Source organism: Micrasema longulum, unplaced genomic scaffold (genome assembly GCF_059751315.1).
Source record: "Micrasema longulum isolate JH-2025_06_02 unplaced genomic scaffold, ASM5975131v1 h1tg000014l, whole genome shotgun sequence".
Taxonomy (NCBI): Eukaryota; Metazoa; Arthropoda; class Insecta; order Trichoptera; family Brachycentridae; genus Micrasema; species Micrasema longulum.
In genome coordinates this window covers 171,345-187,450 of record NW_028277222.1, presented here as the reverse complement: position 1 = coordinate 187,450, position 16,106 = coordinate 171,345, and the positions used below count along the sequence as shown (strand labels likewise).

Here is a 16,106-nt window from a genome sequence, read left to right as displayed (position 1 = left end):
TTATTACACGAAGATTAGATGATTTTTGTTTCACTTATGCAAGCCCAGATAAAGTATAAAATATCGGCAACGTGGGCAAATACGCCAATATTTATTTAAAACTTAAAGCACAAGGATAAGTACTATAGCGGGCTTATTGCTAAAAGCAATATCTTACAGCCAACCAAAAACAGGGTAGGGTGGTCAAACGATAAATTGGTCAAAATATGTACATTTAGAAAAAAAAACTGAAAGTCTGGCAACTTGAAAATAAAAATAATTTCTGAAGAATGATGTGGTATTATGAAGAATGGAAAGTGTTCTTTCTTGAGAAAAGCAAAGAGATGATCAGAAGGGTGAATAAAATTTTCAACAAGATATTTCAGTGCACAAGGGATCAATATATTTTGCCACAGGGCAAGAGGGAAATTAAGGTGGTGGTGGAAAACAAGAAACTCGAAATTTAATGCGATCTCACTGGAAATCAAAATCGGAGACTTTCTGTAGGAGGCCAGCATTTTATTGAGTGCAAAATGTAGGCCGTTAAAATTACTAAGAAATTATGAAATAACGTCCCAAGAGCTTTGCATGATCAAAGAGATACTTACGGGCCTTGAACCTGATGACCTGCATCTTTGTAGGGTCAGACGGAGCGCTGGGTCCAGCCTTGTTGACGGCGATGACGCGGAACTGGTATTCGCTTCCTTCCGGAAGATCAGTAACCTTTCCGGTTAACTGTGTACCAGGTACCTAAAAAAAACACAATTATTGTAAACCATTGTAATTAAAATACAGTACTCAACAAAGGGACGTGAGACATCACACCTGGAGTAAAAACAGAAATACAAAACTTTAAAAAATCATAGCGCTGATAATACGAAACATGATTATTTATAAAACAATATTTTGGTTTAGTTTAAGTATATAACAAATAAAATAAACTAATGAACTTCCTCATTGAGTTGTAACCGCTCATCCAGGGTTGTGGTTCTATTTCACATACAAAACTGTTTTCTTCATCCGCTTATACACGAAAAATTTAAAGGAACATTATGTAATCAAGCAAAGCTTACCTCGGTAGCGTTCTCCCACTCAGGACTGTCCTTAGCCTTTTTCTGTATGATGTACTTCTCGATGGGAGCTCCGTTGTCAGACTTGGGAGCCTCCCACTTGAGGTCCACGCTGGAGTTGTCATGATCAGCGACCTCAACCTTTCCGGGCTTGTCAGCGACATCTACAGTCATTCGGTCACAAATAAGTATCTCGCCCGTCCCGTTTATAAGTTTACGAATTGCAGGTTGGGCCTTGCCATAAACTTGGTAAGTTACGTCAGAGCATAGTGGTAAAATACGGATGCGAATACCATCTTTATTGTTTTTTCATTTTTTTATTTAATTTTTGTACATCATGTTCATTGTACATTGGTGGGCTTATCGTCAAATGAGAATTTCTTCCAACCAATCAATAAAATAAAGTTGCAAAACATATTCAATAGAAAATAAAAATAAAAAAGCTAAAGATATAAAGGATATAAAAATAGAGATAATTGTATTTGCATATAAATTACCTTAAATCAATACTATTACTCAATGGGAAAAGGGAATGAAGAGGACAGAGGAAGGAAAAGAGATTATGGAAGAGGAAGGAGATGTTAGACGTGATTTAAATGGAGATACTGTTGTATTAACATCTTTGATAGTGGATGGGAGGTGATTCCACAGTCGAGTCGCATGAACACTATATGAGTTAGAGAAGAAAGAGGAATTGTGGATGGGAATCAAAAAAGTGTTTTGAGAATTAGAACGAAGAGGAAAAACCGTAAACTTATAACATGGTAGTAGAATAAGGATGGTATTCCAATTCTTATTCTACCACTAAGCCTTGGCTTAACTTTATACCAGATTTATGAGTGAGACTCGGGCTTTCTTTCCTTTTCCGCGCTTAATGGTGCATAGGGCACTGCATTGGTACACCAATTGCAGCGTATCTTGATCATTTTTGTTACATCAAGGTAAGATGATCAGTTTTTCGCTTCAGGTACCAGTCGAGGGACTATAAAATATTCTAGTGTAAAAACACCTCTTCAAATAAATATTTCATTACAACCACGCCGGGAATCGAACCCGAGACCTCTTGCATGAAAGGCAAACGCGCTGACCATTACACCACGAGGCTGACAAAATTAATTTGATCGTAAAGAAATGTTAAATATTCGTTTGAATTAGTTTCGAAAAATTGTGTATATGCAAAATTAAAAAAGATATAAATTATTTATTTACATATATTTTTACTCAGTAGAGCGTCGCACTTTTATGGTCATATTAAGACGTTGCATTTGATTGTGATGTATCTTACCGAACGGATTCTTGGCCAATGTTGGCTTCTCAGTCTCCAGAGGATCTGAGTCACCCTCCTCATTGCAAGCTGTCACCCTAAACTTGTACTCGGATCCAGGATTCAATCCAGGAACGTCGATCTCCAGACGCTGCCTGTCTCCGGGAATCCTGGAAAAAATAAAACAGATTTTAGAATACAAACAAGATTTGCAAATTATAACAGATTCTTTGAACATCGGGAAAACGAAAAATGTTTATTTCCAAAATATGAGGCATATTAAAACAAAGATAGCATATAATTTATAATTTATGTGAAAAAAAGTTGTCAAATTCAATCAGTTTTTATCCAACTTACTTTCCGACCCGGACCCATTTTCCGGTGGCTATATCCATCTTCTCAACCTCGTACTCCTTGATGGGACAACCACCGTCGTCTTCTGGCTTCTTCCACGAGACTTTGCAAGCCTTAGCAGTCACATCAAACACTTCAAGAGGACCTACATAGACAGATTTTAAAAAATATGAATTTATTTTAGAATTTCGACTAGAAGAAGGAATGTTAATATTTTGATTTCAGAATATATAGAAAACTCAAGATTTATATCATAATTTTAAGTGTAAACATTCTTAGGTAATTTAATATTACAGTTTTATGTTAATTTTAAATATTATAAAGGTGAAATTAAAAAGACCTTAGAAATTTTCATATCTATTCAATTTGTACGGGTTACACATAATGAGTAAAGCACTAGAAGTTTGGAAAGGAGTATTCAAAACTTGTGGTTGCCCAACCAACAACCTCTAATTTGGGGATGATATCACACTACTTGTTAAAGATGAGCAGGAAATGGCAGATGTATTGGCTCAGGTAGCAGAAGAAAGACGCAAATTTAAGTTGGAAATAAACAGAACTAAAATGAAGCTCATAATTGTTGACAGAACTAAGATGCTACCGCCACCAAAGAGACTCCAAGACCTTGAAAAGGTACAAACTAAGTTTATTTGGGATTTTTCTTGCAAAAGATGCATCCTAATAGCAAAAACCGCTAGGACTTGACTGACCAATAATTGGCAAGATCGGAGCATCTCAAAGGAAACTAAAATATACAAAGCTTGTGTTTCCAAAATTTTTATATTGTGAAGAAACGTGCACAGTTAAAACAAGTGAGCAGGCAGGAGAGAATAGATGCCTTTAAAATGTGGTGTTGGCGTTGAGCTCTGAGAATCCCATGGACGTCCAGAAGAACCAAAATCTCCATACTGGAGGAACTCAACGTAAAAGTTTGCCTATCGGCCATATGCTGCCAACGTATTCTGCAGTTTTTCAGGCATATAGCCAGACGTGAACCAGAAAATTTGGAAAAAACAAATATCATGGGCATTAGCCAGGACAAAAAAGCAGAGGAAGATTTGCTGCTCGACGGATCGACCAGGAGAAAATAATGTCACGCGCCCGTGAGGGTCGCCACCCTTCATGGAGCTGTGGAGAAGGTGCAGAGCTGTGAAGGCTGGAAACGCATTGTCAATGGAATAGCTGGGGAGAGTACCAACGATCACGACCCTCAGAACTCAGGAAGGACAGCAAAAAAGAAGAAAAATCTTGAACAGATTTTATGATAGAAAACTCTCATAAAATTAATTGATTTATCATGTCTAAAAGACATTCATGACATTGTCAGAAAGAATCCTGGAATTTTTAAGATCGATAAAACATTATATGGTTTGATGACATTTTCAGTTGAAATCAGGGTTATTTTTATGAAAATTTCGTTTAAAAAAAATATTGGCTTTAAGTAAAAAGATCCTTAAAGATTTTTTAATTTGGTTGGCTCTGCCACGACGATAGTTAGTTTTAGTTTTACAAAAATTAAAACGAGCATAAGTGGGAAAAAGACCGAGGAATACAAACCTTGAGGCGCTGATGGCTTGCTGAGTACGGTCAGCTCCACAGTCTCACTGTCTTTGCCATTGCAATTCTCTGCCAGCAGGGTGTATTTTCCCGTATCGCGACGCATGGCATTTACGATGGTGAACTCGGTGTGATAGTCGATATTCTTGATCTGAATGCGTTCAGTATTGACAAGCTTTATATTGTCCCTCCATGACCTGTAGAGAAAATTATATTTTGTACACTTGTTAGTAAATATGGTTATATCGAAGGTGGAAAGGCAAAAAATACTAAGCGACGTGTAGCCAACTAAACAGAAGAGACAATTTAAGTTGTTTTTTTCAATCAATAAAAATATCTAATTTACCTATTGTATTGGGGTGATTTTAATTTAAATAGTATTTTTTTGTTTGCTAAAAAATGTAAAAACTTTCATAATTGGCTCTTCTGTAAAGTTGCCTACATGTCACTTAGTATTTTTTATCTTTCCATCGTCGATATTTATATAACAATAAGGAAAATCTGGTTGTCGTTCCGTGGCTACGTAAACCCTTTAAGCCATACTTTCAACGTCCATTCGCTCCACACGTTCAAACCAACGCGCCACTCATTTCTGTATGATGTCAATGATGATTGTCTCAGCCTTACGCAATGCGCGAATCTCAACATTTGCACACCTATCATACATAGTTTTACTGGGAGATTGAATTTCGATAGCTTTCAGCCTACTTGGGTTCTTGTTTTCTCAATTTTATACCTCCTTCATACGTAAGGGTCGGCATCGGGACTTTATTGTGACCTGTTAGTTTTGCTTCTTGTGATGAAAATTTATTTGCCAAGGTTGATTTGAGAGCACGGTTCACCCTGTTTTCGCCACTAACTAACCTTTCAACATCTTTCTAAGATCATCTATCCCTAGTAAACATTATTTCCAGGTACACAAATTTAATCGCTCCCCTCGGTAACATCGTAGATTTTTGTTACCAAGTATTGCAGGTCTTCTTTGTTCCTAGCAAGAAACACATCATCAACATACAAAAAACAACTGACAGTTAAATCTCCTTTTTTTGCTCTTATTCTTAAATCTATGAATTATTTCACACCGTTTTTAATGTATACATTGAACAGGAATAGTGAAATTTGACATTCCTGTCTGACTTCTTGAGAACAATTACCCTCACACATGCTGTGCTGTCCTTATACACTGATGCAATAGCCCGTATCAGATTGCCGATTTTTAATATTTAATCACTAAGTTACTGATTTTCCTTCTACTAGGGATGTCTACAGTATTTAGTTTAACTCACCAGCTCATTTCTGGTGGAGGTTCTCCAATTACATCGACGGCCCACTTGTGCGTCCTTCCAGCTTTGATGACAACTGACTTCAGAGTAGTCCTGTCGATACGCGGCTTCACTGTAAACAAAAACATACAAAATAATAAGACGTTTTTTACACAGTCCACTAGGTATGTTCCTTTTCTCTATTGCGCACCTCACCATGTGAAGGGATTAGCGAGGTTGACTACCATGAGATCTAAAGAGTGTGTGCGGTCTGACTTTTGTTCATACAAACGCATGTATTTTCTCCGTACAAATATATTTTTTAAACGCACGACGGTGTTAGCTTCTAAAAGTATGTGTCATATCAGCACGTCGGTTTTATATTTTTGTGCAATTACTGTAGTGAAGGTGAATCGCGAAATTATCTAATATTAGTGTCCCGTTGAAAACTCAGACCGCGCATCATCTTGACACCCCGCTGGGACCCAGGATCTCAAACATGGAAGACAAACATGCTAACCCCATAAATTGTTTAATTTGAACCATTCCATCATCTTCGTAAGTTAGATTTTTTACTCACAGTTCCTGTGCTTGCACAAATGGTTGTCCGTCGGCTCTGATGCAGCTCCCACTCCGGCCTTGTTGATTCCTCGCACCCTGAACTGGTAGATCATCTTTTCTTTCAATCCTTCCACTTTGTACTCCGTCTTGTTGTCCGTGGTCTTCACAACCTGCAAGATTCAAAGCATCAGAAATATGTTTTAACCTAATACAACAATTTGCGTAACAAAAATAATTTTAAAAAGACATTTCAATTGTGATTCAAATGTGAATAATGAAGAAGCACCTGAGCAGCACTACAGTAAAAGAGAGAGCAAAAAATAAGAGAAAGTACTAAAACAAAAAAATAGCTCATGTCATGATTGAGGTGGAAAGAGCTCTCTCAGATAAACAGGCAATATGGGATTATTAAACATATTGATATCAATAATAGGGAAGAAATCTTTACCTCGATCCATTCAGCTGATAGCTTGTCTTTCATTTCAACCACGTATCCAGTCATGGGTCTTCCACCATCGTTAGCCGGAGCCGTCCATGTTAGAGAAACGCTGACATTGTCATAGTCTGCGATGACTGGCTTGCCAGGTGGACCAGGAGGATCTGAATAAGACATAAAAAGACTTAAGACATTGTAAATGTGACGACTGCAAAATTATATTTATTTTAACCTTTTCATCTTGACCCTGTGGATATAAAAAAATATTTCGTACAGTATGTGCTAAATCAATGTTCTTCAAAAGTAAAAAAAAAACTGGCAAACTCGAAGACCTTAATTTTACTGTACTACTCATATGTACACGATTTCAAAGACATTGTACTTGGTTTTTTTTCTATGATTGATATGATGTTAATATTATGATCAATCGAGAAATCAAGTGCAAAGTATAAATCTTGCTACTGATGGCAAGCTTGAAATGGAATATAATTTGCATAGGATTGATCTCATTTGGATAAAGAGAATATTCTGAGCTGACAAGAGAAGTTTTTTTTTTAAATTATTAGTTCCATTCTTAATATTCTATATGTGAGAACTAACGTTGGTTATTTGTGTATCAAAACTAAAACCAAAATTCAACAAATTATCAAAAAATTAACAGACAGCCTTTTCATTGAAATATTGTATTTTTGTTATAGTGTAGGACATAAAGCCCTTGCCTTTTACTTTTATATTTTTAGGTATCTTGATGGCTTTTATTACATGATGGTAAGACAGACAGTCTAACTCTTCAGGTTCAGTCCAGATAATATGATATATTACATTGTCATAACTGCTTCACGAATAATGTTTCAGCTATAATACATCAGATGCTATAACTCATTGGAATTTTAAAGTTCTTTAAGGTAATAAAAAGAAGACCAATTTCAAACCTTTGAGATACTCCAAAGTGACTAAAAATTAAGTGTTTCCTATAAGAATATAACAGAATGTGTTGTATAATTTATTGTTGTATTTCAAAAGGCCATGAAAATCTGTCAAGATGATTGTGAATTTGAAAAATTCTTACCGTACGGGTTCTTGGCCAGAATTGCGTCGGTGGTTTCCAGAGGATCAGACTCTCCCTCCTTGTTCACGGCCTTGACTCTGAACTTGTACTTCTTGTTTGGTGTCAGTCCCTTGACGGTAAACTCCAACTTGTCGGGACCGACTTCTCCGCACGGTACCCAGTTGCCAGTATCCTGGTATATAAAATTTCTCATTAACTACTGTTTAATAAAAAAAATAACAATAATACATTTATATGGATTGTGTGTAGTCTGCCAAACTAGGTACAACCTGTTTTAAGGCAAACATTTTTTATACGTGGAGCGAAATAATAATAAAACTTACCTTCTTGTGTATTTATTACAAGCCAAACCTACTAACCATTTTTTTACAAATCTATTAAATTGAATCCGGGTTATAGTTTTACAATGTTTGGGCAATACATGAAATATTTTGGGTCCCAAAAACCTGAAATCTCTTTGTCCAAATTCATGGAGTCTGTCCATTTTCGAATTTGACTCATGGTAGTCCTTTTGAGATTTAGCTGAATAAATTCTATATCACTCCGTCTTTGCGTACAGATCTCGCTTCTTCTACATTAAAATTACGTTAAATTAAAGTAAATTTTTAGGCATTATTGTTTTGCCCATTCGCTCTACATTTCCGAACCAACGCTGAACTCCTTTCAAAATTTTGTCGATACTGCTTGTTTCAACCTTATGTAATGCACGGATCTCGCCATTTGTGCACCAATCATGCATAGTTTTACCTCACATTTGCCTAAGATATTGCATTTTGACAGCATTTGGCCTACTTTCATCCTTCCAATTCCATACTTTTCTCCCATACAGAACTCCATGGTGAACTGATTATTTAGACTTCTGCGACAATAATTTACTAGCCAATATTGATTTAAGTCCATCGTTTACCCAGTTCTCAGCACTTGCTTTCCTTTCAATATCTTTCTGCGTGATCTACTTAATATACTCGTACTTTACAGATACACAAATTGTTTTACTTGATTCAGAAATTTTCCGTTCACAATGATACCATATTCTCATGCTAAAAACCATCAGTTTTGATTCATCAACATCCATCAGCACATCGCTCCAGATCTGGAGAGTTATTTATGCATCATTGTACTATACTTAAGATAAAATTTATTAACAACAGTTCAAAAAAGAAACTCATAATTTGATTGGTTGATTTAAGTATGTGAAAATCTTACCATGTCCATTTTCTCGAGGGTGTATCCGGTGATGTCTGATCCCTTCCAATCGTCTGGTCTCTTCCATTTGACTGTGGCCCTCTCGGCGCGGATTTCATCCACCACGAGGGGTCCTTCTGGTCTGGAAGGCTTGTCTGAAGAAAGACAAAAGAGTATGAAAATGACAAGCATATCAGCCCCAAGTTTGTTTAATGAAATTTCATACGGGTTGTGGCCTTGTGGGTAATGTCGCGGACTCCGAATGAGGAGATTCGAGTTTCCATTACCGCCCTATCAGAACTTGTATCCCATTTTCTATCGCAGTTATTTATAAATAAAAGAAAATGGCAATGAAATTAAAACAATTCGATAAATAAAAAAAGCACAAATATTTATTTTAAAAAAAATCATTTTTAATTTTTTTACTCAAAAAATGTTGTACGATTTCAAACTATGTTAATATTTAAAATGATTGCAATATAGAGTGAAAACCTTTTTGTGAAGGAATATGGAAGTCTAGGCTGATGACCAGTCATTGGCTGGTTTAAGTGGTCATATTACTCTGTCTTTGCATACCGATTTCGCTTCCTCGACATTCATACATCTTATCATAAACGCGTCCCGGTTATTCAGACTTTTGACATGTTCATTATCAAGTATACATTATGTAAATGTTCACTTAAACCAGCCAATGACAGGTACTGTAAATGCCCGTACTTTCGTAAAAAACCGTGTTCTTTTCTAAAAAAATATTTTTCCTCTCTGTTGCAATAAATTTAGATCTCAATATCTCCCAGGAAGGAAATTCAGCCTGCCTACAAACATTTGGATATACTTAAAACATTGTACATTAATATCGATTATTATCTCATTTGTTTGAAAAATACAACTAAGGTTCTTTTTATCAACATGAAATTAACTAATATAAAATTAAATAAGGCAAGCAACTAAGAGTCTTTGTGAAAATAGCATGTTTGTTGTTGTTTTGAGATTGAATAATAAATGTTTTCTTACCGAGGACAATGACATCGGCAACTCCTTCACAGACTCCAGTGGAGTTCTTGAGAATGAGTTTGTACTTTCCACTGTCGGGTCTAGTAGTCTTCCTGACAGTTAGGACGGTGTTACGTTCGTACTTGTCAATAGTGATTCTGAAAATAAAGAAGATTTTAAATAAATAATATTTGTAATTGAGAGACGACAGATGCAATTATGGTTGAGAACCCATAGGATTATTTTGTTGGTTTCATTTATTGACTTCTTCATTTATTTAAGTTACTTCAGGTGTACCCAAGGGATTTCAATAGGTCACCTTTAAATGACACTTTACTTGGAAAAATAGTAATTATGCGTTTGAATGATTCAATATCTAGTCACCACTATACAAAGGAACTATGCGTTTGCATTTGAGCCAATGAAACTAAGCCAAAACTAAATAAGAGTAATCACTAGAGTCCTTCAGGGCACTGCAAATTTAATAAATAACTCGCTAGAGTGAATCTCTTTGAAACTTCTAGATGTAGGTTTTGCAATGAAAAATTATGGAATATTTTTACATATGTTATAACAAAAGAAGTCGCATCTTTGGTGGACCACTGTTCCAACCTGAGGATGTAAGAGCACACGCTAGCTACCTAATAGCCCGATACTTTAAGCGCTTGGGTTTGGAGGAGGAGATTTAGCAATAGATTACTCAGTACCCAGCTCTTTAAAAACCTAGGCTTGGAGGTCGAAAACTAATTTACGAGGACTCGTCACAATAGATCTACCCAGGTCACAGTGACGTTTGAGACTGACCTGACTGACGGAGCTTGTTTGGTACTGACCCCTATTTACAAGAATATAAAAGAATAGAGCAGAGAACTTAGATGCCAGAAGAAATTAAATAAATATGTACAAAACAGTATAAATACGCCAACATTAAATATTCATAATAATAACAATAGTTAGATGCCTTCGGGAAACTAATGATGAAAGTCAATTTGCTTTTTGGTTTAGTCTTAAGAATAACACTGAAAGATTAAAGAGAGATTGATTTGAGAATCTCATATGTCTAGAATTTTATATTCTCTCTGTCTCAATATCTTTGAAGGGGTCAATTTGTTATGAGAATATACTTTAAATATGAAATCAGTATTCATCTAAAAGATTCGTGAATACTAAAAATATTTTTGAAAGTTATTCAGTATTACCTGTCTCCATCATCCACAAGCACCGTTTCTCCCTTCATCCACGTGACCTCTGGTTCTGGTTCACCCCCATACTTGATGTCGTACACAATGACTTGTCCTTTCTTGACCACCAGATTCTGCAGACCATCGCCCATGATGAAGGGCTTAACTGCAAAGTAAGTTAAATGTCAAACGAATATTCTCTGTAAAATCAATAAGATGCCAGTAATGTTCGACGGAAGGTCGAAGCCGAAGCTAATTGCTCGATTTTTACCATAACTTTCGTCGAAACCGAAGGTTCAATCGTACTTGGAAATTTTAGCACACCGAAAATATACAAGACCCCTTTTAAACCCGGTAAGCTAAACTTGATGTCACTTTTCAGGATATTTTAAGACTCGGTTTAGTAGAAAACAGTATTATAGATCAGTATATATTATGATAGATCCTGTCTGTTATCAGTTGTTAAAATATATTGCAATTGGAAACAAGGAACTATAATCCTAACCGTCAATGCGCTATGTAGCTGCAAGACGTTTTGGGACATATATTATACACCGCCTTTGAGACGATTTAAAAAAAAAAATATTGGTGTTCAACCTACCGAATCTGCACTTGGCCACAATAGGTTTGGTGGGGTCGCTGGGTTCACCGGGCCCAGCCTTGTTGATGGCCCGAACCCTGAACTCGTAAGTGTTTCCTTCCTTGAGCCCATCCTGAGTGGCCGCGGTGCATTCCGGTCCAACCTGGACGCCGGTTAACCAATCCTTGCCGAACTTCTCCTGGAGAAGGAATTAGGAGTCAGAAAACGGTAGGTAAAGAAAAAAAAGAATGAGGATTGATAGATTTTTATTATAGATGACAGGGCTTAAGACTCGTGCTGTAAATGTATAAACTTTTCTCCACTATTATAATATCCTCTTTCGTATCATGTTTCAACGAGTATTTTTATAGATTTGAAGAGTTGATGGCTTTACTTGAGCACAAGGCTTTTTAAGATTAAGTTACTTGACTCAAACACTGTAAAACTAAAAAGATATAACCCGCTAAGACTCTTCTTTAGAGGCTTGTCAGCAGATGGGACATAGGATATGGAAGGAAATTATGAAAAATATACCACAACACCCAGACCAATTGAGAAAGAATCTTTCTTGGATTTCATTTCATCATTTCTTGGATGGGCACAGTAACACCATTTTTAATATTAAATTACTTTTTTGCACCACAACAGGCCAGGAAGTTCAATTACAATGGTGAATTACAGCACAAAAAATTGATTTTCGTTTTCTCAATAGACCCAGGGGTGGTATTTTGGATCTTCTCTACCCCCTAAAAAGTCATTAATTTGAAGATTTTGTTTTTTTTTATTTGCTTCACGTGCAATTAAATATAAAATGTTAATTTAGACTATTATTGCGACTTTAAGCATTACCCAAAACACTTAATTAGGTTGAATTGACCAAACCGTATTCGTTTTATTTTGCTCTGAAGCAGTTCCATTCACCATTTGGCGTTTAATTATCAGTGTGGCCATTATATGAAGCAAAGAAAAATACTCGAATTCACCATTCTCTATGGGATAGAAAAGATCCAAAATATCACCCTAGAACCTTCCGTGCGAGAGTCAAGCGTCTTAGCCAATACAACACAGAGGCCGATTTCAGCAAAGTTACACTTTTTAAATATTCAATGACTAGACTTAAGCAAAGTTATGCATTTTAAAGATGAAATGAATTGACTTAAGCAAAGTTACACTTTTTAAATATTCAATGACTAGACTTAAGCAAAGTTATGCATTTTAAAGATGAAATGAATTGACTTAAGCAAAGTTACACTTTTTAAATATGCGATGATTTGACTAAAGCAAAGTTATGCATTTTAAAGATAAAATGAATTGACTAAAGCAAAGTAACACTTTTTAAATATTCAATGACTTGACTTTAACAAAGTTATGCATTTTAAAGATTCAAATATTTGTCTTGAGCAATATGAAACTTTTTGAAGATTGTATGACTTACGCACAGTAGTTGTAGATAAAACGACTGGACTACAGCGCAGTAATACTTTTTAAGGATTAAATGATTTTAGTATAGTGATACTTTTAACGATAAAATTACTCGAGGACAGTAATAATACTTTTGAAGAATACCTCACTGCTAAAATTCGGGGTTTTAAAGATAATGTATTTTAAAATTACCTTGTATTCAATAACGTATCCGGTGATGGGAGCACCACCATCATTGTCTGGCTTGGTCCATTTAACATCTGCATGATCTTTGTCCCAATCTGTTAGTTCCACGTTTTTGGGCTTAGAAGGTTCATCTAGAAAAAAACATTCAAATTTGTTAATTATCATTGATGTATAAATCTGTAAATAAATGATCTGTTAGGGCTCTACTTTGGTACAAATTAATTTGTCAGCATGCGTCGCACTCCGAGTATTAACAAAAGTTGATACATGATTACAACACCAGGTTTACTAGTATGGCTGTACTAGAGCTAGCTGCTCCTAAATATTGCAAAAGGACTCTGCAATACAGTATACCTAAAATATTTAACATTTTACCAAACAATATTAAAAATACTGAGTTGAATACAGGAGTGAGACGTTTTTACACAATATTATTTTTGGTATGTATATATATTTACATATTTATACACACACAATTCTGGGTTTTTTATCCCAAGGGGGAGTAGGTATATTATTATTTATATCACTACAGAGATGGGTAGAATTTTTGTTTCAAGATTATGGATATTCGAGCGTTTACAGGGCTTATGACCTGTCATAGGTTGGGTTCAAGTGGCCACTTTTATGCAGAGCCATCTGCAGGCGATTACTAGTAATTAATTTAACTCGGATAGAGTCTTAGCTACATAAATAAAGTAATTTGCTTTAATACTTAACCTCAATATCAAATACATAGATGGCGCTCCAAACGCGCTAGCGAAAGCTTTCCCTGTTTCATGACATATATACTAAAAACCAAAAATGTCACCGATATGGATATTCGCTAATAAGCGGAATGGGGAATGTTGTAGAATTTTACATAAAAGTGGCCACTTGAACCCAACCTATGACAGGTCATAAGCCCTGTAAACGCTCGAATATCCATAATCTTGAAACAAAAATTCTACCCATCTCTGTAGTGATATAAATAATAGTGAGACGTTTGCTCAAATTATGGTTATTAGAAAAAAGTTTTTTGTATTAGTGATAGCTTTTAATTTTTGATAATGTAATATGTAATGTTTTTCAAGTAAAATCATTATTAATGTAGGTTAAGTGTAAATAATCGATGTAATTTATAAGAACTTGTTGACGAGTTGTATGTATGCAACTCAGCAGGACTTTAATTTAAGACTATTTTGTAATGTTTTTTGAAAAATAAATAATAAAAATAAAATTCTCGGCCGACGTTCATGAAAATTTATTATCGAAATTAAAGACGAATAACAAAATTAAACCTAATTAAATTAAATCCACAAAATTTATTATCAACCTTGAGTCTTGCTGGATATATCGATATATTTCAATGTTTAACAATATTTGTGTTTATCACATCATTTTCAAATGTATATTTTATTTATTTTATTAACATAAACTTTTCGTAAAAATGTCTGCCTTAAAACACGTTGTACCTAGTTAGGCAGACTAGACATAATCCAGAGAAATCTATTACCTAAGTATGTATGTAGTTGATAAAGAAATTGTAATTTTTGAACCATGATTATTAATACTATTTTATTTATTTTTTAAAGATGTATCCATTTTATTGTACCACTGAAATTCTTCATTAAATTAGTATTATGTAATTTTGAATTCTCTTTTATTACCGTTTTCGTATAAACACATTGAATTTTATAATAAAGATACCAGTCTAAGATATCGGGAAAGCTATGAAACTGGACTCCGGTTATTCCTAAGGCAAATATGATAATCTTAAACACTTACCCCAAGGATCCTTAGCCAATACGGGTTTGGCGAAGATTCCAGGCTCACTGGAGCCGAGTTTGTTGGTGGCTCGAATCCTGAACTTGTACGTCTTCTTGGCAATCAGGTCGTTCACTTTGTAGCTCATCACCTGACCGAAAGGCACCTCCGCCACCATATCCCAGCCGGCCTTGAGAGAAATATCCTGGAAAAATAACAATGTTATTGGTTTGTATTTTTCAGTTTCGTTCAGAGCCACATAGCGGTGTTTATTCATAATTAACTCTCAGTACACATTGCATCTTATAACTTTAATATCTCTATAAATGAAATAAATTCTGGGTTAAGATTTTTAGTATTCCACAATTATACATTTACGTATCGATTAAAATATATATTTGGGCACAGAAAAAGCATTTTTACCAAAGTGTTGTAGGTGGTATAATCAGAGTAGCGAATATACGTTTTTTGAAATGTGGGAGTTGCATTATTTTTTACCTGGCTTAAAATATACAAGGTTCATATTTCAAAAGTGGATTTTTCTGCAATGACATTTCTTTAAATTTATCGAAACTGTTGAGATCAGGAAGGATATACTAGCGTGGGCCAATCTGGAACTTCTCAGCATTTGCTCACGTGGAGAGGAAACCACTTGAAACTCCAGGAGAAGCCGGCCTGTTGGCAGTAGTCAACAGGTCTTCCATTTCACTAGAAGAGTGTTTGGCATTTTGTTCCCTACTTTGGTTTATTTTACCAATTGCCTTCACCATATTGACCATGTATGATACTACCTCTTATGTGAGTTCTTTATTACCTATCACCGATGGGATGTCGCATGGATCTCAACCAGGCTTCTGCATCGCGCCTCCAAGCAAATATACGGCTGTCTCAAACACTCTTTACGTCTCGTTTTCGATGCTATAGGTATATTTGTGAGCGAGAGAGACCAATTCACGCGTCACGCAGGCCGGTAGCAAATAACCGGCGCCACTACCTCAGTACGCCAGTTGTGCAGTTGCTTTCGAGCCTTTGCTAGGGGCGGTCTGTTAGAGCTGCGAACGTCGTTAATGTTTTTTTTTTCATATTTTAAGCAATTAGATTTTAAACAATATCGCTCTAGACTTCAACTTAAAATGATTGAATCAATTAACCATAAAGACACAACTTCTTGTGTGAATTCTTTAGGAAGTATCACCGATCCTTTGTCTCATAGGTCACATTTAATCATTGCTCGTTGATACATTTTTTTATGTAATGAGAGAAA

At 35.5% G+C, this 16,106-nt stretch overlaps 1 protein-coding gene and 1 non-coding gene across 2 annotated transcripts in view; both read right to left on the bottom strand.

Annotated features, from left to right (window-relative positions):
- LOC148285679 (twitchin-like) overlaps positions 1–16,106 on the bottom strand; it is a 263,782-nt gene that overhangs the window by 83,432 nt on the left and 164,244 nt on the right. Inside the window, 15 exon segments of the mRNA XM_088239054.1 lie at positions 588–729; positions 1,053–1,213; positions 2,335–2,483; positions 2,671–2,812; positions 4,225–4,421; positions 5,511–5,619; positions 6,067–6,217; positions 6,496–6,647; positions 7,553–7,724; positions 8,759–8,892; positions 9,752–9,888; positions 10,930–11,077; positions 11,513–11,690; positions 13,106–13,230; positions 14,864–15,047. Coding sequence (XP_088095180.1) covers positions 588–729; positions 1,053–1,213; positions 2,335–2,483; positions 2,671–2,812; positions 4,225–4,421; positions 5,511–5,619; positions 6,067–6,217; positions 6,496–6,647; positions 7,553–7,724; positions 8,759–8,892; positions 9,752–9,888; positions 10,930–11,077; positions 11,513–11,690; positions 13,106–13,230; positions 14,864–15,047 — 2,281 coding nt within the window.
- On the bottom strand, positions 2,082–2,154 carry TRNAE-UUC (transfer RNA glutamic acid (anticodon UUC)). The gene has a single exon. It is a non-coding gene; the product is annotated as a tRNA-Glu (tRNA).